Source organism: Ascidia mentula, chromosome 8 (genome assembly GCF_947561715.1).
Source record: "Ascidia mentula chromosome 8, kaAscMent1.1, whole genome shotgun sequence".
Taxonomy (NCBI): Eukaryota; Metazoa; Chordata; class Ascidiacea; order Phlebobranchia; family Ascidiidae; genus Ascidia; species Ascidia mentula.
In genome coordinates this window covers 8890077-8917988 of record NC_138573.1, presented here as the reverse complement: position 1 = coordinate 8917988, position 27912 = coordinate 8890077, and the positions used below count along the sequence as shown (strand labels likewise).

At 34.4% G+C, this 27912-nt stretch overlaps 2 protein-coding genes across 4 annotated transcripts; one reads left to right on the top strand and one right to left on the bottom strand.

The window, feature by feature from the left end:
- Window positions 1-20: 20 nt before the first annotated feature.
- On the bottom strand, window positions 21-4227 carry LOC145911128 (uncharacterized). The gene is made up of 16 exons (XM_082998376.1): window positions 4055-4227; window positions 3834-3983; window positions 3651-3767; window positions 3444-3532; window positions 3169-3355; window positions 2974-3062; window positions 2815-2908; window positions 2463-2573; window positions 2284-2410; window positions 1572-1743; window positions 1110-1289; window positions 896-1040; window positions 734-774; window positions 559-668; window positions 374-474; window positions 21-297 (listed from the first exon to the last, which is right to left on the bottom strand). Exons 1-16 carry the CDS (start codon window positions 4145-4147, stop codon window positions 190-192), a joined length of 1914 nt encoding a protein of 637 aa, XP_082854502.1. The 5' UTR covers window positions 4148-4227; the 3' UTR covers window positions 21-189.
- A 1881-nt stretch (window positions 4228-6108) lies between these two features.
- Window positions 6109-27808, top strand: LOC145912446 (uncharacterized). Of its 3 annotated transcripts, XM_082999905.1 has the most exons (57): window positions 6109-6228; window positions 6455-6543; window positions 7028-7117; window positions 7184-7302; window positions 7725-7838; window positions 8212-8361; window positions 8656-8733; window positions 9188-9342; window positions 9624-9750; window positions 9849-9968; window positions 10126-10254; window positions 10419-10524; window positions 10582-10739; window positions 10857-10955; window positions 11183-11314; window positions 11372-11534; window positions 11803-11996; window positions 12473-12520; window positions 12622-12769; window positions 12829-12880; window positions 13156-13332; window positions 13728-13824; window positions 13889-13954; window positions 14063-14203; window positions 14292-14418; window positions 14696-14865; window positions 15074-15191; window positions 15275-15480; window positions 15667-15784; window positions 16494-16663; window positions 16873-16990; window positions 17073-17278; window positions 17465-17582; window positions 17859-18028; window positions 18231-18348; window positions 18432-18637; window positions 18810-18927; window positions 19214-19383; window positions 19593-19710; window positions 19793-19998; window positions 20186-20303; window positions 20638-22994; window positions 23055-23165; window positions 23341-23436; window positions 23513-23611; window positions 23836-23901; window positions 24210-24287; window positions 24470-24535; window positions 24595-24672; window positions 24767-24883; window positions 24998-25066; window positions 25290-25346; window positions 25405-25481; window positions 25938-26024; window positions 26329-26598; window positions 26683-26828; window positions 27680-27808. In XM_082999905.1, exons 1-57 carry the CDS (start codon window positions 6182-6184, stop codon window positions 27718-27720), a joined length of 9189 nt encoding a protein of 3062 aa, XP_082856031.1. In that variant the 5' UTR covers window positions 6109-6181; the 3' UTR covers window positions 27721-27808. The 3 variants fall into 3 exon arrangements, with proteins under 3 accessions (XP_082856031.1, XP_082856032.1, XP_082856033.1); XM_082999906.1 differs by lacking the exon at window positions 23513-23611; XM_082999907.1 differs by lacking the exons at window positions 14696-14865; window positions 15074-15191; window positions 15275-15480; ... (3 more) ...; window positions 17073-17278; window positions 17465-17582.
- Window positions 27809-27912: the final 104 nt, after the last annotated feature.

The following is a 27912-nucleotide window of genomic DNA, read 5'->3' as shown; positions in this document are numbered from 1 at the left end:
CTATAAATTACCAGACAATAAAGAATCAAAATTGTATCATGTATTTAGGAGTTTTTTAAAAACAGATCAATTTCAAACAGCTAAAATCGCAGTTTAAGACAATTGCCTGGCTTACAATATATTTTTTTAAAGGAGAATGTACAGCAGAAAGAATTCATTCATGATTAGATGAATAGATCCGTAGAATATCTATGTTTTAGTTTGATTTGGTTGTTTTTTCAGAATGTATTTTTCGAGTTCCACAACTTTCTTGTGCTCGATACAATCGTACACAAACGCTTGATCCACTATGGGAATCTATGCACAAAAAAATATACGGTTATAGCACATTTAAAATAACTCGTTACGCAATACGATAAGAATATTTTTAAACCTTGGAGTTAAGAGCATCGCGAACCTTCCCTGATTTTCGTTCAAAGTCTTCCCTACTGCATATTAGTATTGTATTTTGGAGAAATGTTCCCACATGAGGAACTAAAACAGAGTAAAAGATTACTAAATATCTCCTGTTTACCTGCAGGATGGTACGATAATGTTATCTGTTGTGGTTTAGATTACCTGCTGTTCCACCGAACTTGATTATTAGCTCCTGTAGAGATTGACCCTTTCGACCAAACTGTTTATTCGCAAGGCTTTCAGAAAGCACCATGTTCTGAGCCTTGAATACCCTGTCGCCACACTTTTATAGCTACACGTGTACAAGTTATGTTAAGTATGAGTTATGCATACTCACATTTTTAGGGGTTGTTGCCTCTTCGATTTTTGCTTGACAATCTAAAAAGGTAAGTTATACGTCTGTAAACTGTATGCAAGACAAAAAATTTGTATCCAAACCGCTAATTAGTACGTTTAATAGGATTCGCTATGTATAGTTTGTCCTTATTCAAATGCGTACCTTTCTATACTTCCTCAACCTCTCGGCCACTTGTTTGGTCATATATGGCTGCGGCTTGTCTGGATCAAAAACTCCAGTAGCTGGTGGCATCTCCGACGAAAGAGAAGACTCCATCGACGCCAAACGACCCCAATTGATATTTTTCCTGAATCGATTCACAGCAAAACACTCGTACAACCATTCATAAACTACAGACAACCGTCTGTGCACTTACAGCAGAACTGTGTTTCCAAAATCAACCATTTCCTTGATGTTGTCTACTTCTTTGCAAAAACTGATGTAAAATGAACTTTTTCTCCCCAAAGCGACTTCGACTTCGTCTTTTAATTTTGAAATCCCATCAGTTGCATCTTTAAATTTTTTCTGTACTTCACCCAGGTTCGGTTTTTCCTCACTTAAAACAGGGTTGAAAAAATAGGGTATTGCGCTTTCTGTGTGTTGTTATTTTGTATATCTAGCATGTGCACAAAATAACAGTGAGTTAATTAAAAAGCAAGGAACGCGATTGTGAAAAATTCCGTAGGATTGCATGTATTGGCAATTATCCTTCACAAAAAAAATCTGGGAAACACGGTTTATTCCTGCTTGACTAAAGACCTTTCTACATTGTCAGTTACCCCTGTTATTACGTTAGTTTTTTACTGCGTAAGAAACCGTTTTTGACAAGAAAACAGACCTGAGCAATGTACAAGCTTGTTGAAAGTTTGTGACTGCAATCATGCGGCATTCCTCTTGTATAACTGTAGTGAAAGATTTTTGTGCACTTTTCCATGAATCGTCTGCTTTATTGTCCTGCACGCTGTATGCTGATGTATTTTGCAAAAGAGCAGTTGCAGTGTCACTCAGTTCTGCGAAAAAATACGTTTATGAATGTTTATGAATATCTTGACCAGAGTAGTGGTTTACAATAGGAATCCCCAACCTTCCAAGCACCACTGATCGGTTTAACGCCGGTAGCATTTAAATCATGGCCAATAAGGGTTGCAGCTATAATGCAGCGTAATAAAGAAAACAGCGAACGCAAGGTAACGTAATTCTCCACAACGTTATATCAGTCGCCGCCTCAGCAAAGTCAATACCATCACGTGATATACTTGGTTGTATTAGGTTCGTAACCTGTTTGTTCGTTACTGCGGGCTTTAGGAGTGTAGCATTTTTACACTATTTCCAATATATTTTCGTTATGCACAGACCGGTAAACAATGATTCATTGACCGGTAACCGTTCGTTATCTGGTGACTGGGGACCACTGGTTTTACATCCAAAAAGTAATTTGAACTCTACGTGTAGCAATATATGTGAACTTTATTTCATGTATTGCTTACATTATAAGAATTTCAAGCAATGTAATTTGTAAACAACGTGGATAACAAAAACAAAGAGGTTACCCTTCTGTGGACTTTGCACATCAGACATGGGTTTCAACCTTAACTCTAAGTAGTCAGTGGATTGTTGTAAATTTGCTTGGAAATCAAGAAACTTTTTCTGAACTTTCAGAATTTTCTTCATGTCAAGCTACAGAAAAATTAATTTACCGAGTTTTTTTTCATCATTTATACAAACACACCTCGACACCTGGGGGTAAGTTTAAGGTGAAGCAAATGTGTTTTTTCATTGACACTGGGATGCTGTGTATGAAGTAGGTCAACTCTTTCACTGAATCACTCGAAACATCATTCTAAAAACAATCAAGCACATACACATTTATTGTAAGATTTCTACGTTGAATATTTTACTTGAATATTTTGAACACAAATGTGCTTTAGAATATGCTTTGTGGCCAATAACGAATAAAGCAATGCAGGCTACCATACTTTTAGGCATGAATGCTTCAGCAAAAAGGTTTAAGGGAAATTTTCGAGCTATGTTTTTGTCAAATTGTATTTTACGCAATATTGCAATGAACAATATCGACAAACCTGTAAATATTGAGTAGAAACTTTTTGTTTGGAGAAAGTGACTCCCTCCAAACACGTCAATGTGATCTCAATGTCAGTTATTGTGGTTGACTCCCTGAAAAACAAATTGTTTCGGGGGGAATACGCTCCTTTGTTGCTTTGAATTAGTGATAGGCCTACCTGAGACACATTGGAGCGAATAGATCGGCTTCGAAATCACAATCCTCATTCAACCAATAAAACGCTTCACATCCGAGTCGCGTTGATATCTGCCACAACAACAAATAAGAAACTTTTGTATATCACCATTTCGAAACCCTTTGTGTGTTAATGTTGGTGGAAGTTCATTGTGTGGTGGACGTTAATCACCCATACCTCGCGCAGCAGAAAAGGCCGGTAGTATCCTATTGTAAAGGCCGATATGGGCACTCTACTCTTCTTCCCTAAAGTATCCAACAAGTTGTTGTATGCTGTCACAAGGTCATTTGGTTCAACAATGCCGTTGTTCGCCTCTCCGTCGGTAAAGAGAATAATGCAGTCGCGGTTATTCCGTTTTCCACCACTGCGTATTTAAACATTTCGGTTAAGTATAAGCTTTACCTTTATGTGTAGGTATCGCTGCACTACACATAGCTGGTTTAATCAGTTACCTCGTTGTTAGTAAACCCTCAAAGAGACCGTCGCTAATATTTGTTCCTCCTTCTGCCTCAAGGCCTTCTATTATTCTTTTGGCAGCCGCCTGTGAAGAACCTACTTCACGTTAGCAACAAAGTATTCTGAACCGGTTGGTAAAGCACGTTATCATTTTAGTCTTAAACACGCTTTTTACAATTCTACACCAACAGTTTTGTGCATACCCGGCCGTTTCGATCCATTCGTGTCATTTTCATACAGAGGTTTGCTTCATGAGAAAATGCTACTATGGAGAGCCAGGAAAATTCCGTCATATTGTCAACAAAACTTTCAGCAAACATCTAAAAGAAATAATTGTTTCAAATTTGTTTGGACAATTTTACATAAGAAGCTTTTGAAAAGTCTACCTTTATTCGGTCTAGAAGACACACAGTGGACCCTTCGTGAACTGGCCAACCCATGCTTCCGCTGATATCAATTACAAGTACGTAACGAAAATTCACTGTGTTTGTGTCTGATTTTGAAACGGTTGACAGCTGAAGAACCACGTCCACCTTCTGAATGATATGGAATGCACCGTATGAACAAAAGTACTTGCATTGTATGAAGCATAAGCGGTTTTGTATACCTCTTGTTTGTCAACTTTGCAGAAGTACTTGCTGGTCAGCAGTTTGCTTTCCTTGCCTTCTTTCTTCACCACATTAACGTTGACCTCTTCCATTTTCTTTGGTGGGTAATAAATGATATTGTTGCTGTCAGAAAACTTACAAATAAGAAACAATCGCTCACTGTTAGGTTCGCTGGATGGTGCGCTGTATAAGAGGTGTTGACATCGTCACACCTGGCTGCCCTTGAACAGAAAACCTTTTTTCTCAGACAAGAGAGTGCTTGACAAAAGCATTATATTTCAATCAAACCCAGCATTCCAATTTTAAGTTATTGGACGTTGCAAAATAAGGCAGCAGTTATGTAACCTTTTGGTTTGCCTAATATATTATCGCTTACGCCAAACAGGTGATGTTCAGATACACGACATGTGTAAAAACTTCATTGCAACGAAAGGAAAACATGTTTTCTAACTTGGAAAAGATTTAAAAAACGTGTTTTCCTTTTCAATCATGACCATCGCGTATCAACGCGACTTGGATCTGAAACATTTTATTGGCAGAACGCAGACTGCAAATTCTAAGCTGATATGTTTTTTCCATTTGTCACAAGTTTTTTGTCAAGGATTTGTTGCCAAAAGATCATAAAAATTTGCAATCAACTGAAGCGCAAAAGAACCAGCGATCACTTGTTTGACGTTTTCTTGTTTTCACGCTTTTATTGTATCACGTATTCTTTTACGCCGCATTCATTTTCACCTCTTATTCTTTCACCTGCTTAGTTAAATGTTTCGTGTTAATTTATATTTTTATTCGCGTAATTGTCTCAAACGCACCAGTCACCGCACGTTGATTTTATATCGCAGCGCTTGCTCTCTCCCTCTCACGTGACACCGTTGGGCCAATGACTGGTGATATAAAAAATAGAAACGGGGCTATAACGCGGGACTCAAAAAAGAGGACTGCTCTTTTAAAGTTTTATGAACAAGATTTAATATAATTGGAAAACCGTTGTGCTGGAACAGGCTTGTGGTTAGCTATTAATGCAGCGTCCTAAGGACCGTTTCTTTAAGAAGCGTAACACAACCACGAAACAATTTGCAATGCAAGGAATTCTGCGATATGTGCATGAAACAAATTGTTGTAGCCCCTACGACGTTATGTTTCCAAAACATGAATTGGTGATGCACTAGATTTTTTTAAAAGGCGCTCATCCGTTATGGGCAATTTTTTTTGCAAATGCAATTTTGTGTTTCTCAGTGGAATTGACTTTAATCCAAACATGGTTACGCAGCCGCAACATATCATTATTGTGGTAACTGAAATCCCTAAAAATTGCCCAATGGTGCGACCGTCCCTAGAGTGTGTGTTATTATAGTTCGCAGGAAAAAGATTTATTGGCTAAATCATAATAATTATTTCGATTCTATATACTGGGTAACAACTTGTTCTTAAAAATAATTGAATCGGATATTTAGGTGAATAGTTTGTCCGCCTTTAATATCAAAACACATTAAAGTGGTATAAACTACGTTCAGATAACCATATCACAATCTCTGACTGATTTACGTCACATTTACCTATTCGATGCCCTTCTAGGATGCCTTTATTGGTGGTCCCAAGTAAGGCAACGAAGTTACGTGAAGCCGGTGGTAATTTATCGACTGGTCCACATAATATGTCCCATTTTCAAAATCCCTAACGTTTAGGCACTTTTTACTTTTAACGCATAGCTTATCCAAAATACAATCTACGATAAAATGTATTCATGTTGACGTTTCTGTAAAAAAAATCATTGAAGGTAAATCGCATTCCAGTTTTCTTTATTTGCAACGATGGCAACCCAAAGTTAAATGCAAAGACGCCGTCACAAAAAAATTAACATATGATTTCTATGTTAGGGAAGGTAAGCGGGAAATTTGACTTGGTTGGGAAAGGAAATAAAACTATGGTTTGTGGAGGTTGATTCATAAAACAGAATTACTTTGTTGACTTGTTTGGAAAAAGTTTTATAATGTTTACATATGCGCGCTAGACCTGAACTTTAGGCATGTCATCAGACTTTTAAGTTATAATTAGTTTTCAGAATTTCAATTTAGTGGTAGAAATGTTACGTAGGTTTTGTGCGTGACTTGGTCAAAAAAAAGTAAATGGAAGGAGTCAAAGTATGTATCCGTACACGACCAATGATAAAAAGGTAAATAACTTGAATGTTTCCTCACACACCGTATTTTTCCTCCTACTTTTTCTTGTTTGAGAACAAAACAAAAGTTTTCACTGTCAAGAAATTTACAAACTATGAGGAATTTTTTTGTTTCTTATACCTCGTGTGCTTATTTGACAATGGCATAGTTATTCAAGACCAACACCTTTAATAAAATTTTTAGCTATTTTATTGCAAAAAAATTCTGATATAATTTCAGGGAAGCTGGATGTGAAAATCAATGGGATTGCGACACTCAACAGATTCGCCTTTGTTCTGTCAAAGACAAACAAAAATTGTACCTTTATGGTAAACTACAATGTGTTAATATTGTGTCAAAATTTAAATGTACATGTTCAATTGTCATCAAATTGAGTATTAGTAAACTTTTTTTGGGGGGGATTTGTTTCGGCAAATGTTAATTGCACGGACAGATTACCAAAACGTTTTTTATATATCCATGCAAAAGGTATATATTTGTTTTTTAGTGGATTATTAGTAAATTTTCGCAAAAATGCATGACATTTTTTCCAATTGGCCCAAACATTGCTGTGATACCAATGCACCCTACAATGAGTGTAAAATGGTGGCCTGGTTTGAATTATCAGGCAGTTACATTGCTTTAGGGGTATGGTGCAATAGGAATTTAACAAATTACATCATGAAATGAAATGAAAGAAAAAAATATTTGTGTTATTTTGAAAAACATTGTACCAGAAACATATCTCTCTGATATGTCCATAGTCCAGGACCAAGTTACATAACTCTTTCAGTCTAAATTTTTTTTGCATAGACCGTGTGTTCAGCGATGATGAAACCACAAGTGATGTTTACGAAGAAATTGCTGAACCAATTATTGAATCTGCTATGAAAGGTTTCAATGGTAAAAACTTTGTGCATGATTTGATAAGTGCAGATCAGGTTTGCATGAACACATTTTCCTTTTCAGGCACAATCTTTGCTTACGGCCAAACTTCATCTGGCAAGACTTACACAATGATGGGTACTCAAACTAACCCTGGAATAATACCACTGGCTGTAAATGAAATTTTCTCAATGATTGAGAAGGTAAGAATTTTTTTTTTTGCCTTTTGTGTGAATTATGTTTCATGGAAAATAGTATGTTTGTTTTTTGATAAATTTGTTCAGCGTTGTCCAACTTGTGCCATGGCCTGTGGGCCACATGCAGCCCAGTGAAGCAATTTGTGCGGCCTTTCTGATTGCACAAATGTCGCGAAAATATTGTGTCACGAAAAATAAAAAAGTTGTATTTGTTATCAGTTACAAAGTTTACAAAATCTAAATGGCAATCTGATGTGTAATATACATGTTTGCAACATTATATCATACCAACTTTCTCTAAAAAAAATATTGGATTTAGGACGTCTTGGTGTTACTCATCAATAAAAATAATAAAGTACTAATGTCATTTACTGTGCAGTCCTTTTATGTTGGGCGCTGCTGATTTAGTTTAATTCTTTTCATTGCAGACTCCAGAGAGAGAGTTTCTACTTCGTGTGTCATATCTTGAAATTTACAACGAAAATCTTAAAGATCTTCTTGCCACTGAAGCTACCACTTTGTCAATAAGAGAAGATGAATTTGTAAGTGTCAGACGAAATTGCCTTTTCATGAATGTTGCTACAATTAGAGTCTACACAATTTTTTTGCCTAACTCGCAGTTCCTTATTAATGTTTTAACCCCTTTTGTTGTGTTCTGTTTAGTAATTTACCTGTGCACTGATAAAATGAAAATACTTGCTTTTTACACACTGTGAAATCACTGATAATTAAGCCATCTATTAAACATTTTGGGCCATTTGCTAAACACATAACATAAAGCAGAAGTTAAACCAAAATAATCATTTCATGGAATAGGCTAACTGTGAGTAACGATCAACTGAAGAGTGTGGACTGAATGTTGAATTTCGATGGTGGTACATTATTGATTTTAATGTATAACATTGTTTTTTTTAGAAAACAGTGATTGTTCATGGGCTGCTTGAAGAAATGGTGACATCGCCATCAGATGTTATTACATTGATGGAAAAGGGAGAACGAAACCGACAAATGGCAGCCACAAACATGAATGAACGAAGCAGTCGCTCTCATACAATCTTTCGAATGGTATTTGTATTTATGAGATATGTTTTTTTAATGTTGAGAATAAAAAGACTGGCCCATACTGTTTGCCATGTTTATAACAGTATGGGTCAGTCTTTTTATTCTCAGAATTATGAGTATGAGTAAATCCGTGAATTGTGTTCCTTTTTTTAATGTGTCATAATATTTGTAACACTGATATCTCAGGCCAGACTTGAACAACTAGATCTGTTGCCTAATTCACAAACAAATGCAAAATTCCAGTATATAATTAAAAACTAAATTGCAAATTATAGAGAATTTTGTCATTTCAAATAGATTATTGAGAGTCGTGAAAGAGGAGAACTGAATCGCACTCAAGAGGAAGCTGAGTTAGCCGTCAAAGTTTCTCACTTGGTAAATATCATGTTTGGTAATATTAATTTCTAACTAATAATTGTTTTTTATCTGTATCATACAAAAAGTGAGGTTTGAAAAAGTTCGATTTTGTCAAAATTCAAAGAAAACCATAGTGTTGTTTTATAAAATAAGTGTTGTAACCAAGCATTCATTCAAACTGATGATGGCATAAGTTCTTGCCGAAACATTTTAAACATGACAATGTTAATAACCGTATGGGCCAGTCTTTTTATTCTCAGAAATATGAGTATGAGTTAATCTGTGATTTGTGTCCCCAAGCATTATATATATTACATGATTAGTCTGCATTGTTTGGTAACAAATCAGAAACACTTCAGAGCTTTAAATAAACGGTAGTATTCATGTAACAAACCCCCCGAACTTGGCGCTTAAAGCAAACTGGAAATATTTCTGTGTGTCAGAGTATTTCAAATGACTTGTTGTAAAACAGAATTTGGTTGATTTGGCGGGGTCGGAGCGGGCCAGTCAGACTGGTGCAGAAGGCCAACGTCTCAAAGAGGGTTGCTATATCAATAAAAGTTTAATGATTCTCGGTCAAGTAATCAACCAAATTTGTAAAGAAAGTGAACTAACTTCAGGGACAGTGTAAGTAATTTACTTATTTCTATTTAACTCCTGCACAATGTAATTTTACCTGATATGTCTAATTTTAAAAGACTTATTTTGCCTGTCAAAAAGATTTGTTTCAATAATTATATTTTCTGGTGGAAAAATATCACACACAGTATTTTTATTTTCACTATATTGACATTGTCCTATTCTAATGTCGTTAATCGAGCGTTCAAATTGTATTGATTTTTTTCTTGCATAAATCCCAACATCAAGCAACATATTTTTGGTGATATGTAACTTTGGTTTTGGTTTAGTTTCAAAAGTTTCCGTGACTCCAAATTGACCCGAATTCTTCAATCATCTCTTGGTGGCAATTCTCTCACTGCCATTATATGTACAGTCACCCTAGCTGTTGTAGATGAAACAGAAAGCACTTTACGGGTAAATATATGGACTTTGTATGTGATTGTTAAACCCAATTGAATTGAATCACATTGCATTGTGGTGTGGGAGGAAATATCATAAACATTTTTTTTTAGTTTGCCAGTAGTGCCAAAAAGGTCACAAACAAACCAATCATGAATGAAGTTTTATCAGACGAGGCACTGCTGATACGACAAAAACGGGAAATTAACAAACTCAAGAAGAAAATCCAAGAGGTTTGATAAAATAAATGTGTAAAATTGTGTAAATAAAAGAATTTCATTTAAAAATTTACTTCAAAAATAGGATTTTGTGTTACAAAGAATTAACAAACATGTGCAATCTTATCCATTTTTGCACCAGGTTTATGAATATGTGATGTGCTGTTTGTAGATGGAAAGACAGAAAGGTCAACAAGGTTGTGTGGATAACCTGCTTGCTGAAAAAGACTTGTTACAAGAAAAAAATCTAAAGCTGACAAGAATGTTGCTTGTTTCTAGCTTGCCACCAGATTATGCCAAAGTACATTAAAATTATTCCATTTTTTCATAATATCCCCTTTTTAGTTGTGGTTTAGCACAATAGCAATTAAATTTCTGTATTTTCTGTTATATTTGAGAACACAAGAGCTGGTGTTTTAAGGTATTTTAGACAGCATGTTTGTTTACTTGTTAAAAAAACAACAGAGACAACAAAAAATGCGACGCGAGACCTGGTGCCCAGGGGCTCGAACAAATCCACTTCAGGTTGGGTGGCATGCGACACCTCCCAAGTTGGATGTGTTGAAAAATGGTAGGTGGAATCAGTCCAGAGTTTTGTTATTACAAAAAAAACAATGCAATGATTTAGAAACACTGCTGGCCGACTTTTCTGTCAACCAATCAACTTTCATATCCGACCTGGAAGTAGATGAGAGATCGAGAATGTTTGAAACTCCTCACATTCCAGCAAGCAAGAGAGTAATAAACAGTGACGAACCAAAATATGTGACAAAGAAAATGAGATTTGTAAGTAGTAGTGTAAAAGATACTGTTTGATCTCGTGAAATACTAGAAATAATCTAGTTTGTAATATAAGTTTACTCATGATTCCATTTTATAATTTTGTACAAATTACTTTAAAAGCTGGAGAGTAATAATGAAGTTGAGGAGTTGAAAGAAAAATTGCAGCTTACTGAAAAGATTCTTGATGATGTTAAAGTTTCAAAAGAGGTTCTCAAGCAGGTTGTACAACTTTGCTCTTCCATAAAATAGTAGTTAAATATAGGTTATATTTTCTCACTCAAACCAATTCTTCTGGTGCAATGAAATAAAGTTATAAAATGTTTTCAACATTCAAAGAGTGGTTTATTAAGCTCTGCATACACAGGTCATATTGCTTTTTGCCTTCACACTTTGTCTTAAACATAATGTGACACTGTAAATAACTGACCAATTTTGATGCTTTCAAGGAACGCAATGAACTTCTAGAGAAAGTAGCTGAGTTGGAGGTTGATCTTGAAGACATAAAAATTGAAAAGGGACAAGATCATGGTGATGACGAGACAAAACTTAAAATACACAATTCACAACTCCAGGGCCAAGTATAATTAAACTTGTATAACTTTTGATCTGCTCTTTTTAGTCAATTTTGTTTTTAGATTAAAATGCTTGAAAGTGCAATAAATGAATCTTTATCGGAACAAGCCTTGCATGAAGAGGAGAAATCTAAGCTAAGAGCCACGATTGAAAAGTTGTCTGACCAAGTAGTCACTCTTGAACGGCGAGAGATTGAACGAAGTAACTCCAACACTCATGTGAATGGTAAAAAAATATACCTTATTTACCTGCAAGACAAACAATATAGCCCATGTAACTGCTACAAAATTCATTTTACATTCCTTCACCACACCATTTTTTCCGCTTACCTGCATTTCACATTAAGAATTACAATTCCATTGGATACATTGTTTGTCTTAAAGATTTATGAAACCGTGAGTTATGTTCCTAAATCCCATTTGCGTTTTATCAGTTTTCATTTTTTGTTTACTGGCGCACAAGCACAGTATCAGGTTTAACTATATGTCTGTAGGATTAAAGTCCCAAGTTGAAGACTTGGAATGTCAACTCAGAAATGCCTGTCATGAGAAACGATGTCTGCAAGAGCAGTATGACGATGAAACCGACCGATCTTACAACCTCAGCTCGTCTGTTGAAAAGCTGGGCAAAGAACTTGTTGAAATTAAATCAGAAAGTGATCTCAAGTTGATGGACTATAAAGAAAGGGTGAATAGTAAATTTGTAAATTGTTTTAGTTTTTTTAATATGGCTTTTGTGCAAGGGTCATCAACCTTTAGAAACAAATTATGACTTTGAAAGCCAACATTTTTAGCATCTACTGTGTCATGGGTGTCCCAGTAGTTCACACAGTATTTGCAATGTTAAGGAGTAAATTTACGTTTTGGAACTTTTTCAACGTTTCTCGCTGATTTAACACATTCCTGGATATTTAAACATATCTGACATATATGGATTCCACCACAATTGAAGTTGAACTCGTAAACACATTTACCATGCCATCAATAACCACGACCCTTGCCAAAACTTTCCCCACCCGTATATAAAAGCTGGTACTCTAGTAGTGTGTAAAACATATGTTTGGTTACTTTGTGTAGAGCATTTTTTCTAAAATTGCGGCACACTTTCAAAAGCTTTACATTCCCTTAAATGTTTTGTTTATTTCTGTTTTGCTCTCTTTTCAGGTGAGCTTGCTTCAAACTCAGCTTGAAGCATCTTTATCTGCTACTAAGGTATGATTTGTCATGTTAGCATGGTTGAACATTGAATATGTTTGTTTTTGCTTATTGGCAGAACTTTTGTCAAATGATTTAGTTTGATTTGATTGTTTCAGTCTCCAGACTATTCTGCAAAGCTGGAAAGTGAAATTGCCACCTTAAAGTTGGCATTGCAGACTAAAAATGAAAATGCTGATGAGTTACAGAAAGAAATTGCTCACCTTCAATATGATATGAAAAACTCTACAAGAAAATTTGAAGAGAGTAAGTAATTTTATTTTTCATCAGATTTCTTTCATCAGTTGCCATTCTTTATTTTTCAGCAATTGAAGATCTCAAAGCAGAACTTAAGGTTACGAAGGAAAGTCCAAAGCAGTACGTAACTTATGATTTGTATGACAAAATATGTATTAATACAAGTAAAAGAGCCACTATCGAAACAATGTGAAATAATGTCTGCAGCTCTCAAAACATATATTTGTTTCATTGCACCTCAGACAAGAAAAGATATAAATAATCTCAAATTACATCTAATAGATCTGCAACCACGTTGCAAAAAATATTCATGTACGTTTATACTTTAAGCATATGTTCAAGAATATTTGTAGGCATTTTTGTACCATGACTTACTATGCCACTGTCCATCACAGAGACTCTGTGTTTGTTGATGTGATGCCTCAACCAAGCTTTAGTGAAGAGAAAATTAAATGTTTGGAGGAAGCCATTCAACATTGTGAGTTGCTTATCGAGGAAAAATGCACACTTGAGGTTAAAAATCAGGACCTCTATAAAGAATGCTCGGAAAAAGAAAACAACATTGAAACCTTGTAAATGTTATTTGTTATATTTATATTTACATAAGGAAATTTTGTGGCACACTTTGCATGTTGATTTAGGGTACTATAAAAAACAATTTTACTGCCACTTAATTCTGCTTGCTGCAAACCCAACACAACATTGTAAACTTGACAAAATGTGGGATTACATTAAAAAGAATTTGCGACTAAAAAGTGGAGTGTCTTGAGAGCCCGATTTGGGTCAAGATTCATTGTTTGCAGACTACTGCTATAGCAATATATGCCAGGCAAAACTTATTCTTCCTTTAAATAATATTGCTGCACTGAAAAACTTGTACTCTTTACAGCAAGTGTTTTATTTTGTTTGTGGTGTAATGCTGGTGTTCGCCTTATCAGTAAATTACTTTCATTTTTTTGCATGGCAGAAAGCAGCGGACATTGTCACAAGAGACGAAAATCAATGAGCTTCTGGAACAAGCAGAGTTTGATCACACTGAAAAACAAGTTATGTTTGAGGAAGAGGTGTTAAATTTTTAATTTCATCTTTAGTTTTTGTGCTTGAACATTTGATTCTTTGTATCAACAGAAAAACTGGACGAAGAAAATTCGTGAGCTTGAAGAAAAGTTAAAATTGTTGCAGGATAAAAGCCCTGTAAATAGTTTTGTCTATATTTATTTATTGCTGGAATTGCATATCTTTGTTAAATCAGACACTTTGTGTGAGTGTTCTTTTCTGACAAGTTTTTGTGCTTCTATGTAGGACAACAAACATGTGAAAGCGCTTGAAACCAAAATTGTCGACTTTGAAAGGAATTCAGCAGATGCCCAACTTCTCCTGCAAGATTCAAACCAAAAACTATCACAAGCATTAAGTGAAGTTACTGTCTTAAAAGAATGCAAGGTACAGTTCCCTCCCCAAATGAATCCCTAGTTTTTGGAATAAATTGAAAATCAAAATCATGTAATATTTGTTGTTCTATTTTGAACAGGACAAGCTAGAGAAAGAATTGGAACTTAAACAAGCTGACCTTGAAAGTTACATGTCAATGTTGGATATTTCTAAACCAACACAATACACACCAATGCAGAGATCCTTCGTGGAAGCTACAGATACTGGTATACTAACATTATCAATACAATGAGGCCCAACTCAGTATGATCAAATACCACGATATTTTCTGTGGCATTTTTAATTGTAAGGTACTGCAGAGCATTTTACATAATAACTAATCATTTTATTTCCATGTCAGTTGTTGGATATTTATTTCACAAACAAGGATATAAAATGAGTATGGAACACTTTTGTGAAAATGGAGAATAATATGAAGCAATTTAAACTAAATCATAATATATATATGCTGTGTACTTTGAAATAATTGTTTTTGATGTCTAGAAAACACTTCCGAGCAGCTGCAAAGTAGCCTGTTGGAGATTGGTCAATTAAAAGTAAAAGTGGAGGAAATGGAAGTGCAGTTGTGTTCAGACAAACATGAACATGTTAACAACATTAAATTGCTGGAAGAAGAACTAGAAACTAAAAAGATGCAATGCAATGAATTTGAGGTTGGGTTTTGTTGATTCCATTTGTTTAAAATACAACATGATAAAACTGACAAAGATTATGATTTATCTTAGCTTTCATTAGGTATCCAGTATCTTTAAACTAAAAAAGGTCAAATCAGTTTAGTATGGAGTTTGATTTCATATTTTACATTTACACTTAAATTTTAAAGCTTAACTTTCAAAAAATGTACATATTAAACTGTGACAGGTTTACAAGTCAAGCTCAGAAAAGAAGATTGCAGAACTAGTCAGTGAACAAGAAGATAATCTTCAACAACTTAACAGCCTGCAAATCATCATTGAAACATTACAGAATAACTCTTCAGGTGAGCTATTTAACTATTTTCACCAAATTTTCCTTATGTATATTAACCAGTGTTTAAGAAGCCAAACTATTGGATGATTTTAGTTGATGAGCTTACTGGAAAACTAGGAGCCAGCGAATCTGAAGTAGAGGATTTGAAACAAAAACTTCAGAATTTTGAAGAACAATCTGCTTTGCACCAACAGGATAAGCAAACAGAAATTCAAAAAAATGTTACTGAACAAATTGATACAATCAAGATGCTGGAGGAGGAATTACAAATAAAATCAACTCTGTGTGATGAACTAAAGGTAGAAATTTTGTTACGCAGTTTTTCCCCGAATTAAAATCAACACTTGTACTTTAACATATTCCCATATGTGCCAGTACCACTCATTTAGACATCCTCACTTATTACACTAAAATTATTAAACACTGCTGTAAAAAAAACATGTTGGTTGCTGTGGATAAAGTTTCCCTTTCATGACTTTGTTTAGGAGTTAAGTTCTAGCCACCAGAAAAAAGTTGAAGAATTATTGAGCACAAAAGAACATCATCTGCAACAAATTTGCACCCTTCAAAACCAACTGGAACAACAACAAGAATACTTTGAGGGTGGGTCTAATTGTAATTACAAAACTATAAACAGTCAGTTCACAGATGTATTCTGTGGCATTTTTGATTGTAAGTTACTGCAGAGCATTTTACATGATAATTAGTAGTGATGCACCGAAACAGCATTTTTTTTATTCGGCCGAAACCGAATATTCGGCAAAAGTTGCCGAATAAATTCGGCCGAATAAACCAAAACTAATTTTGGTTTCCATCTCTTTAAAATCGCAATAAATTTCAACAAAACATGCTGAAATTGAACTGATCCTATCATACAGCCTTTTATTGGCATATTAAGAATGCTGTAGGCCTACCAACTTCTTAAAGTTAATTTCGATGACAGTTACCAAATAAAACAAATTAGTACAGTTGAAACAATGATTCTAAACTTTGTGTATCAGTGTTGCATGCAGTAAAAAAGTTTCGGTTTCGGCCGAATTTTGCAAAAATATTCGTCTGGAACCGAATAATCACAAAAACCTTGGTTTCGGCCGAATAAATTCGGCAAACCGAACTTTCGGTGCATCCCTAATAATTAGCCATTTATTTTCCATGTCAGTTGTTGGATATTTATTTCACAAACAAGGATATAAAATGAGTGTGGAACACTTTTGTGAAAATGGAGAATAATATGAAGCAATTTAAACTAAATGATAATATATATATATGTATATTTGTTGTGTACTTTGAAATAATTGTTTTTGATGTCTAGAAAACACTTCCGAGCAGCTGCAAAGTAGCTTGTTGGAGATTGGTCAATTAAAAGTAAAAGTGGAGGAAATGGAAGTGCAGTTGTGTTCAGTCAAACATGAACATGTTAACAACATTAAATTGCTGGAAGAAGAACTAGAAACTAAAAAGATGCAATGCAATGAATTTGAGGTTGGGTTTTGTTGATTCAATTTGTTGAAAATACAACATGATAAAACTGTCAAAGGTTATCATTTATCGTAACTTTCATTACGTATCCAGTATCTTTAAACTAAAAAAAGGTCAAATCAGTTTAGTATGCAGTTTGATTTCATATTTTACATTTACACTTAAATTTTAAAGCTTAACTTTTAAAAGATGTACAAATTAAACTGTGACAGGTTTACAAGTCAAGCTCAGAAAAGAAGATTGCAGAACTAGTCAGTGAACAAGAAGATAATCTTCAACAACTTAACAGCCTGCAAGTCATCATTGAAAAATTACAGAATAACTCTTCAGGTGACCAATTCAATCTTTTTACCAAATTTTCTTTATGTATCCCAACCAGTGTTTAATAAGCCAAACTATTGGATGATTTTAGTTGATGAGCTTACTGGAAAACTAGGAGCCAGCGAATCTGAAGTAGAGGATTTGAAACAAAAACTTCAAAATTTTGAAGAACAATCTGCTTTGCACCAACAGGATCAGCAAACAGAAATTCAAAAAAATCTTACTGAACAAATTGATACAATCAAGATGCTGGAGGAGGAATTACAAATAAAATCAACTCTGTGTGATGAACTAAAGGTAGAAATTTTATTACGCAGTTTTTCCTCGAATTAAAATCGACACTTGTACTTTAACATATTCCCATATGTGCCAGTACCACTCACTTAGACATCCTCACTTATTACACTAAAATTATTAAACACTGCTGTAAGAAAAACATGTTGGTTGCTGTGGATAAAGTTTCCCTTTCATGACTTTGTTTAGGAGTTAAGTTCTAGCCACCAGAAAAAAGTTGAAGAATTATTGAGCACAAAAGAACATCATCTGCAACAAATTTGCACCCTTCAAAACCAACTGGAACAACAACAAGAATACTTTGAGGGTGGGTCTAATTGTAATTACAAAACTCTTAACAGTCAGTTCACAGATGTTTTCTGTGGCATTTTTGACTGTAAGTTACTGCAGAGCATTTCACATGATAACCAGCCAGTTTATTTCAATGTCAGTTGTTGGATATTTATTTCACAAACAAGGATATAAAATGAGTATGGAACACTTTTATGAAAATGGAGAATAATATGAAGCAATTTAAACTAAATGATAATACATGTAACATATATATGTTGTGTACTTTGAAATAATTGTTTTTGATGTCTAGAAAACACTTCCGAGCAGCTGCAAAGTAGCCTGTTGGAGATTGGTCAATTAAAACTGAAAGTGGAGGAAATGGAAGTGCAGTTGTGTTCAGACAAACATCAACATGTTAACAACATTAAATTGCTGGAAGAAGAACTAGAAACTAAAAAGATGGAATGCAATGAATTTGAGGTTTGGTTTTGTTGATTCAATTTGTTTAAAATACAACATGATAAAACTGACAAAGATTATGATTTATCTTAACTTTCATTACGTATCCAGTATCTTTAAACTAAAAAAGGTCAAATCAGTTTAGTATGGAGTTTGATTTTATAATTCACATTTACACTTAAATTTTTAACTTTAAAAATATGTACATATTAAACTGTGACAGGTTTACAAGTCAAGCTCAGAAATGAAGATTGCAGAACTAGTCAGTGAACAAGAAGATAATCTTCAACAACTTAACAGCCTGCAAATCATCATTGAAACATTACAGAATAACTCTTCAGGTGAGCTATTTAACTATTTTCACCAAATTTCCTTTATGTATCCCAACCAGTGTTTAACAAGCCAAACTATTGGATGATTTTAGTTGATGAGCTTACTGGAAAACTAGGAGCCAGCGAATCTGAAGTAGAGGATTTGAAACAAAAACTACAAAATTTTGAAGAACAATCTGCTTTGCACCAACAGGATCAGCAAACAGAAATTCAAAAAAATGTTACTGAACAAATTGATACAATCAAGATGCTGGAGGAGGAATTACAAATAAAATCAACACTGTGTGATGAACTAAAGGTAGAAATTTTATTACGCAGTTTTTCCCCGAATTAAAATCAACACTTGTAATTCAACATATTCCCATGTGTGCCAGTACCACTCACTTATTACACTAAAATTATTAAACACTGCTGTAAAAAAAACATGTTGGTTGCTGTGGATAAAGTTTCACTTTCATGACTTTGTTTAGGAGTTAAGTTCTAGCCACCAGAAAAAAGTTGAAGAATTATTGAGCACAAAAGAACATCATCTGCAACAAATTTGCACCCTTCAAAACCAACTGGAACAACAACAAGAATACTTTGAGGGTGGGTCTAATTGTAATTACAAAACTATAAACAGTCAGTTCACAGATGTTTTCTGTGGCATTTTTGACTGTAAGTTACTGCAGAGCATTTTACATAATAATTAGCCATTTATTTTCCATGTCAGTTGTTGGATATTTATTTCACAAACAAGGATATAAAATGAGTGTGGAACACTTTTGTGAAAATGGAGAATAATATGAAGCAATTTAAACTAAATGATAATATATATATACATATCATGTGTATATATGTTGTGTACTTTGAAATAATTGTTTTTGATGTCTAGAAAACACTTCCGAGCAGCTGCAAAGTAGCTTGTTGGAGATTGATCAATTAAAACTGAAAGTGGAGGAAATGGAAGTGCAGTTGTGTTCAGACAAACATGAACATGTTAACAACATTAAATTGCTGGAAGAAGAACTAGAAACTAAAAAGATGCGATGCAATGAATTTGAGGTTTGGTTTTGTTGATTCCATTTGTTTAAAATACAACATGATAAAACTGTCAAAGGTTATCATTTATCTTAACTTTCATTACGTATCCAGTATCTTTAAACTAAAAAAAGGTCAAATCAGTTTAGTATGGAGTTTGATTTCATATTTTACATTTACACTTAAATTTTAAAGCTTAACTTTAAAAAGATGTACAAATTAAACTGTGACAGGTTTACAAGTCAAGCTCAGAAAAGAAGATTGCAGAACTAGTCAGTGAACAAGAAGATAATCTTCAACAACTTAACAGCCTGCAAATCATCATTGAAACATTACAGAATAACTCTTCAGGTGACCAATTCAATCTTTTTACCAAATTTCCTTTATGTATCCCAACCAGTGTTTAATAAGCCAAACTATTGGATGATTTTAGTTGATGAGCTTACTGGAAAACTAGAAGCCAGCAAATCTGAAGTAGAGGATTTGAAACAAAAACTTCAAAATTTTGAAGAACAATCTGCTTTGCACCAACAGGATAAGCAAACAGAAATTCAAAAAAATGTTACTGAACAAATTGATACAATCAAGATGCTGGAGGAGGAATTACAAATAAAATCAACACTGTGTGATGAACTAAAGGTAGAAATTTTATTACGCAGTTTTTCCCCGAATTAAAATCAACACTTGTAATTCAACATATTCCCATGTGTGCCAGTGCCACTCACTTACAGCATCCTCACTTATTACACTAAAATTATTAAACACTGCTGTAAAAAAAACATGTTGGTTGCTGTGGATAAAGTTTCCCTTTCATGACTTTGTTTAGGAGTTAAGTTCTAGCCACCAGAAAAAGGTTGAAGAATTATTGAGCACAAAAGAACATCATCTGCAACAAATTTGCACCCTTCAAAACCAACTGGAACAACAACAAGAATACTTTGAGGGTGGGTCTAATTGTAATTACAAAACTCTAAACAGTCAGGTCACAAAATTATGTCAGTGTCAGTGGTTTTAAATCTGATTCATAAAACAATGAAAGTTTGTAAGAAACCACACAAGTTTACAAATGTTGTTCAAAAATTCCGGAGGGTGCACGAATAAAGCAGTTGTATAGGTATTATTATTCATGAACTGCAGACAGGACCACTGTTGACCTGTAGGATTAATGCAGTTTGGTAAATATTATTGATGTCTACATGGCTTTTATATGTATATATTCGTTTTTTTTACATGTTGTAATATCTAAGAAACGTTTGTTTCATCGTAGTTTTTTAACAGAGACCTGCAAAGCAATGGAAAAGGAACAAGATAATTTGAAGTCTATACCTACCGATGTCAATGACAGTAGCACACATGTTGATCCGAAACTCGACAAAACAAACCAACATATTTCTGAACTCTCCAAGAAGTTGGGTGAGGCTAAGGAAAAATTGGAAGTGGAGCAGAGGAAGCACGAAGAATTACTCGGCTCTGTCCAGACACAACAAGAAAGCTTCAAAGAAAAAGAGGAAACAATCCAGAGTTTACAACAAATAATTAATGATCTGAAAAGTGAGAATGAACAAATGTGTTTGCAACTTGTGGAATCAAATCAGGAATGTCTTGGTGAAGACAAAGTACAAGAGTTGGAAACACAAATCTTACAACAACAATCACAAATTAATGCAAACAACATATTTCATGCTGAACTGGAAAAAGAAAAATGTAAATTAGAAGAGGATTTGGAGTTACAACAAGTGCTGGTGCATGAACTTACTTCAGAAAATGGCACTTTGGAGGATGTAGTGGCAGAGAGTAAGGACAAAATTGCTTCAGATGAAAGTTTGTTGAAAAATCGTGAAACAAGAATAAACGAACTGGAATCTAAATGCGAAACTTTGCAAACTTCTATTTTAGCTCTGAAAAGTGATCCAGCACTGAAGTTATTCGAGGAACTGAAAATAAAACATGCAGAATTAGAAACTAACATGAACTCCATTGTTGACGATCTCAACAGTAAAATAAGCCAGAGGAATATTTTTATCGATGAATTGCAGAACAAACTTTCTACAGTGAAGAATGAAGTTGAAGTCTCAAAAGAAAAGATAGATGAAATGACATATCCTGTTTCTTGCGTTAAATCAGAATATTTGTCAACCCAGGAGAAACCTGAAATTTCACATTCTGAGTTGGAATGTCTTGTTACGGAATTAAAACATATAAATGCCAAACTTGAGGCCCAATTGCAGGAAATGGAAAATGAACACAGTGCTGCTATTATGAGTATGGGAGAAACATTGCAAACTCAGCTCGACAAATCCAGAAATTTGAAATCAGACTATGAGGATGCATGTCAGGAAGTTCAAAGAAAAAATGCAAAGATAACGGAGCTTCAAGAATCACTTGGTGCTCTGCAAAAAGAAATAAAGCCATTCAATGAGAATAATAATTTTGAACAAGAGGAGCTTGAAAAAATAAGGAACATGGAAAAAGAGATTATTTGCCTTCACCAGTTTCTGTTCGTGGAGAAAAATTTGGTAAATGATAAAAATGTTGAATTAGAAAAGAAGGGCCTTCTTTTGGAAGAAGCAATGGCACAAGTTGAGAAACTGAGTGTGGAAGCGTTGAATCAGGCCAGCAGTGAAAAGGAAGATCACACTAAATGTGAAAGACAAATATCTGACCTGAAAGATTTGCTCGATGTATCAGACCTTGAACTGAGGCGAAGTCAGGGTGACCGAGAACATTTAACAAAACTTTTGCAAGAGCAAGAATCTGAGATGGCCAAGTTAAAGATGAATCAAAATCTGGAGGGATCTACTCTCAGTGAACTAATTGAAAACAAAGAACAGGCGTTGAAAAATATTACATTGGAAAAGGAATCTCTGTGTGAAAGTGTAGAATTACTGACACAAAAACTCACTTCTTTGGAAGGTGAGTTAAAGTCAGAGAAAGAAAACTGTTTAGATTTCAAGAGCCAGGTTGCTGATATGGAAAGATGTATGTCCAATGATAAGGCTGCCTTGTTGAAGACTCTTCAAGATCAAAAACATCTTTCTGATGCAGAAAAGAACTTCCTTGTGCTGTATGAAGAATTTTCAAATTTGTCTGCCAAATGTACATCTCTTGAAGATGATTTACATTGCGCCCAAAGTAACAGTGAAACTCTGGCTGGTAATCTTGCTGAAAAGGTACAACAACTTGATCAAATGCATCATGACATTGAAATACTTACCAATGAGAAAAATGACCTTGCTGATCAGAAGATGAATTTAGAGGATAGTCAAAAAGACCTGATAGAACTGAAGGCCAAAGCTGACTCTCTGATAAAAGATCTTAATTCATGCAAAAATGACCTAAATGAAAAAAATGAGATAATTTTGAAAATTCAACAAAATCTAGAGATTAAAGAACAGCAACTGCAAAAAGTTATTCAAGAACTAGAGTCAAAAGAAAAAGAAATTGTGGCCTTGTCGGGACTTCATCATTCCATTGAAGATGAGAAGATACACAAAGCTAAGCAAATTAAAGATTTAAAAAATAAATGTGATGAACTGGAACCACTGAAGGAAGAAATAAAAATTCTAAAGCAAAGTTTTGTTGAAGAAATTGCAGCACTAAAGACAGAGCATTCATCCACTGTTGTTCAGAAAGAGGTAATTTACCTGTAATGTTATGCAAGTTAAAACTGTTTAAACACATCACACATTTTACAGCAAGTCAATTTGGAAGTTTGCAAAGAACTTGAAGCGTTGAAAAAGAAAATGGCAAAGGATGAGGAAGCGTCGAGAAAGGAAAAGGAGAACCTGATCAAATGGAAAGAAAAGGTGAAAAAACTAAAAACCTGCAGACCTCACAATCGATTTGACTATATTACAAATTGTCTAACTTAGCTGTAGAAATAAAGATAAACATCAATACATTCGAAAAATCTCTATGTCGCCATAAACTTCTTATGTATATAGTAGCACATATTATTTAGTAAAAACATTTGTTGTTCAGATGGAAATGGAAATGCAGAAAGAAGAAACTGAAAAACAAACTCTACTTGAAAATATTGATAAACTGCAAAGCATGTTGAAAGACAAGGAGTTGCAGGTGGGACAAAGTTCTTTTCTTGAACCTAAAAAAATAATGCAAGTCAATATTTCTATTCCTCAATTTTGTTTGGCAGATTGTCAAGTTCAAAAAGAAATTGGAAATGCAACATTCAGAATTTCAGTCTGAAATAAATCGTGCAATAGAAATATCGAAAGAAGAAACAAATAAATATGTATATGTCATTAAGAATGCTTGTAGTTACAATGGAAATGTCCGTAAAATAAATGTCCAAGCAGTTACATGGGCTATACTGTTAGTCTTATGTATATATAGAATTATTTAGTGTTGAATTGTTGTGTTAAGTCCCTTGTCAAAAGGAAATTTCCAATGAAAAATTATTGATTTTACCTCTGCTCGCAGCAAACACACAGACAATATCACTTCCACTTTTTATAGATCAAGATGGAGGAGGAAAGGTTGAACAAACAGCTTCATCAACAAGTTGAAATGTTTTCAAAATATGTAAGTTGTGACCAATTGCATTTCAAGTTTGCACATCTGTGATCCCAATATAATAATTAATTCATAAAATTATTTTGTCACAGTAGCAAATGGGTAGAGATAACATCAGTTAATTATTGGTTAGATCCGACAGCATTTTGTTTTATCTGGATGTAGATGAGGTGTGGTTAAGTAGATTTTTTGACAAGTAACAGATAAAAATTTACAAATAGTGATATTCTGTGACCATTACTTGTGGAAGCTAACTTTGAATTCAGCAAGTCTTCCATGTTTAGTGCAAAATGTGATAATAGTGTTTTTTTGAAAAGAAACATGATTTTGAAGCGAAGTCTGAGGAATGTGTGAACCTTCAGAAAAAACTAATGGAATTGGAGAAAAATGTGAATGTATGTTGAAACAATAAACATTATCTACTGACAAACTCAATTTTGTGAAACACTTCGCAAGTCATATTCATGTGGTTGATGCCAGTGTACAATACTCAGTATTTCTAAAGGCCAATCTTGTTTACTTATATGTTGCAAATAGAAATGAATTTATTTCTGATGGATAAAATGCTTTTGTGCAGATTGAACTGGAACAAAAACCAACAACCTCACAGGGTGGTCAGAATAGTGAGGAAATTTCAAAATATGTATGTGAAATATTTTTTTGTTTTGTATGAAAACAATCGGTTTTGCTTGTTTTTCAAAGAAAAAAGATTTGGAAGCAAAAACACAAGAGTGTGTAGAACTTGAAAGCAAACTTGCCAAAAGGGAAGAAAATGTGAAGGTTTGTTTTTACTTGTTTTCAAAGTTGTTTTATTTGCATTTTAAAAACATTATTTCAAATAAAGTAAAATTTTGTCCTTTATTTTCTTGTGTAGTTTTGCCAAAGAAAGCTTGGTGAATTAAAGTTGGAATATTATGAAGTTTGCAAAGAAGTGGATGATTTTGAGGAGGAGACAGCTCAATTAAAGGAAAAGATAAAAACATGTGAACAAGTAAGTTGGGTGAATTATATGTTGTACTTAAAAACAGGCAACACTTGTACTGTTTTGAATTTTTGTTTGTCCCGCTGTGGTAGTTTGGTTTCAAAACCAATTTTTTTTAATTAGGAACGGGACAAGTTACAGGGAGAACTTCAACTGATGCGGGATGTGATTCCTCTTCAACAATCATCACAGGTGAGACAGATGCATTTATAGTGATATTTGTGATACTCACTGTAAAACAAAACACTGTACATGTAAACAATAGGAATAAATGACTGCGGCATACACAGCAAAAAACTATTGCCTCCAGGAATTTAAAATAGATTGCAAAAAATTAAACAAACAGTGTCATGTGGTAATGCAAAAGTACCTGGTTTTCTTTTAACTGTGTAACATAGTTAATTTTGTTTTGTAGATTCAACTAATTGCGCAGAGGGAGGAAGCTCTAAAACTCGAAGAAGCAAAAGTTAAGGTATGTACTCTGTATGTGTGTTTATGCCTTAGTTCTCTTGGCTAAATTGATGTTTTAGGAAAAAAAAGAGGAAATTGAAAAAAAAGTGGCAACTGTGAAAGAAAATGAAGAGTTAAAGTCAAAGATAGAGGCACGGTGAGAGCTTATTTCCAACCTAAACCAGGTTTTATTGTTGTAAAATTATACATGTGCATTTACTGTGGTTATAACTTTCAAGGTTTGTTACCCTCGTAACATGGCCTTGATGATCCTGGTGGGCCTGGTTGGGGCATTGACATGCCAAATTGTCTTAAAATACCTATTGCTCTTCAGCTGGAATAGGCAGTTTGTAATTCCCCCAAAACAGTTGAGTTTTCGAACTGCCCTTCTCTCTAAACATCTTCTTAGATTTTATTTAACAGACACTCCTACCATAAGACTAGGGATTGTGTAATTATGGTTCTTTGAAGTTTACGTTAATAAATTTGTCCCTAAATGAAAAAATTCCTGAAGGCAGTGAAGACGTTGCAAGCGGCTGTATAGTCATTTATACAATATGAAACCGTTCATACACTTGATTGCCATTATAACTAAGTTTTTTTACTATTTCAGGTCCACAGATGTGCTTGCTCTTGAAAACAAAATAAAATTTCTGCAAAAGGAAATTAATAAATATAGAACTACTGAATTCCAACAAAGGTTTGTTAGGTTTGAAAACTTTGCAATTTATTAACAAATAATTTTTTTTCACACAAAAGTAGTACAATGTATGTGCTATTTCATTAGCAACTTATGTCAGGATGGTCCATGTTTTTTTAAATCATAAATTTGGTAAAACAACCTATACTACCACCCTGAAAAATTCGTATGTATAGTATATGTTTAAAATCATATTCATTTATATTTTCAATGTGCATCGGAACCATTATAAAAGTTTGTTCTTCCTTCAAATACTCAAGATATATGATCTGCAGGAAAGGTTTCCTTTGTTTTGATTTTGCAGAAACGAAAACCAGAACCTAACAGACACGAACAAATCACTCAAAATGTACGTCACGAAAGCTCAACAGAAGCTGAAGACGATTGACCAAAATATTCCATCGGACGATGTTGGTGTGCAGACGGATGTGGCCAAATCTTCCATCTTGCCTGGTGGTTTTGTCCAACTAACCAAGCTCGATATTCAAGAAATGGAAATGAAGAAACTGCGAAACACTCAAAAGTATTTGGAAAAGGAGTTGGCAAAGTACAAAAATATCGAACATGTCAGAAGGTGATTTTGAACTTTGATTTAAATTAAAAACTATAGTTTGTTGCCTAAGGCAAATTTCAAATTAAATGTGTATAACGTTGGTAGGGGTGAAAACCAGCAGCTATTAGATGAGAACAAGTCACTACGGACGTACGTTGTCAAAGCAAAGCAGAAACTAAAAGAAGTCGTTGGTCCAAACTTTTCGCTTCCATCTCACGATGTTTCGGTACAAACTGAGATGTCGACTGCAGGTAATATCATTACATCATCTCGCACAAAAACTTTGTACACTGTTATATGTTCAAACCAGTTTCGGGCAATCTGTAACGTCAATTTTTGCACAACAGTTCAGTTAAAACTTCTGTAAAACGTGCTTGAAATCACAAACCGCCACCGAACATATTGCACACAGCATAAACTTTATTCAATAGTACCGACAAGCAGGGCACAGAAAGGAACTGGAACGGTTTCTGAATAAAAACAAACTTACCAAACTGTTTTGCGACTGGTTTTGTAAAAAAAAAACGACCGATAACTTGTTCACGGCAAATGTGCATCGCATCACGCCCAGAAATATTCCATTCCGTTAATACAACCTTAGGTGTAAAATACTTGTGTATGACCTTGAATAAGATGATGGCCAAAACTAGAATGCTGGACTTGCCAGCAATTGTATCTTAAACAGAATTAGACCGTTGATTGGTACCCAACATATCGACGATTGACCGAAAGGTACCATAAAGTGGAAATTTGTGTGCCTGCTAGTGTAGAAGCTAGCACAGTGCCACATCAACAGCTGCACTGATGAGACCTTACAGGTCAAAACAGTGCGTGTATACACCCTGTCTGTAGCTCTCATTGATTATTATGGCTCTTTTGCGCATATAGAATTAGACCGGATAGAAAACATAAAATATAAACCGTGCGGTGTGCTTACGCAAGGCTGTAACTGCGCAATCGACAGCTGTCTGTGTTGTGAAAGTGGCGTTAACATTTCGCGTTAAGAGAAGGAAACAAAGTTATGAATGTTCACACACATTTCAGATTGTGGAAAATCGTTTTTTTCCACAAAACCTTTTTGATTTAAAAATTTTTGTTTCAGATTCACCCGAAGACTCGCCGGGAAACTGCAAAAGTCAATGAAACAATTCACACAAAACCCTTTTGTCCTAAATTGTACCCTCCTTAGTTTTTCTGTACATAGCATTGCACAATAAACATTATTTGCTTTAAAATCGTTGACTCTTCATGTGTTCTATTTGTCAGTACAGTGGTTCACACATGTTTTGCATTCCGGCCCTGCGAGAGTTAAATGCTTAACTTGCGACATTTATA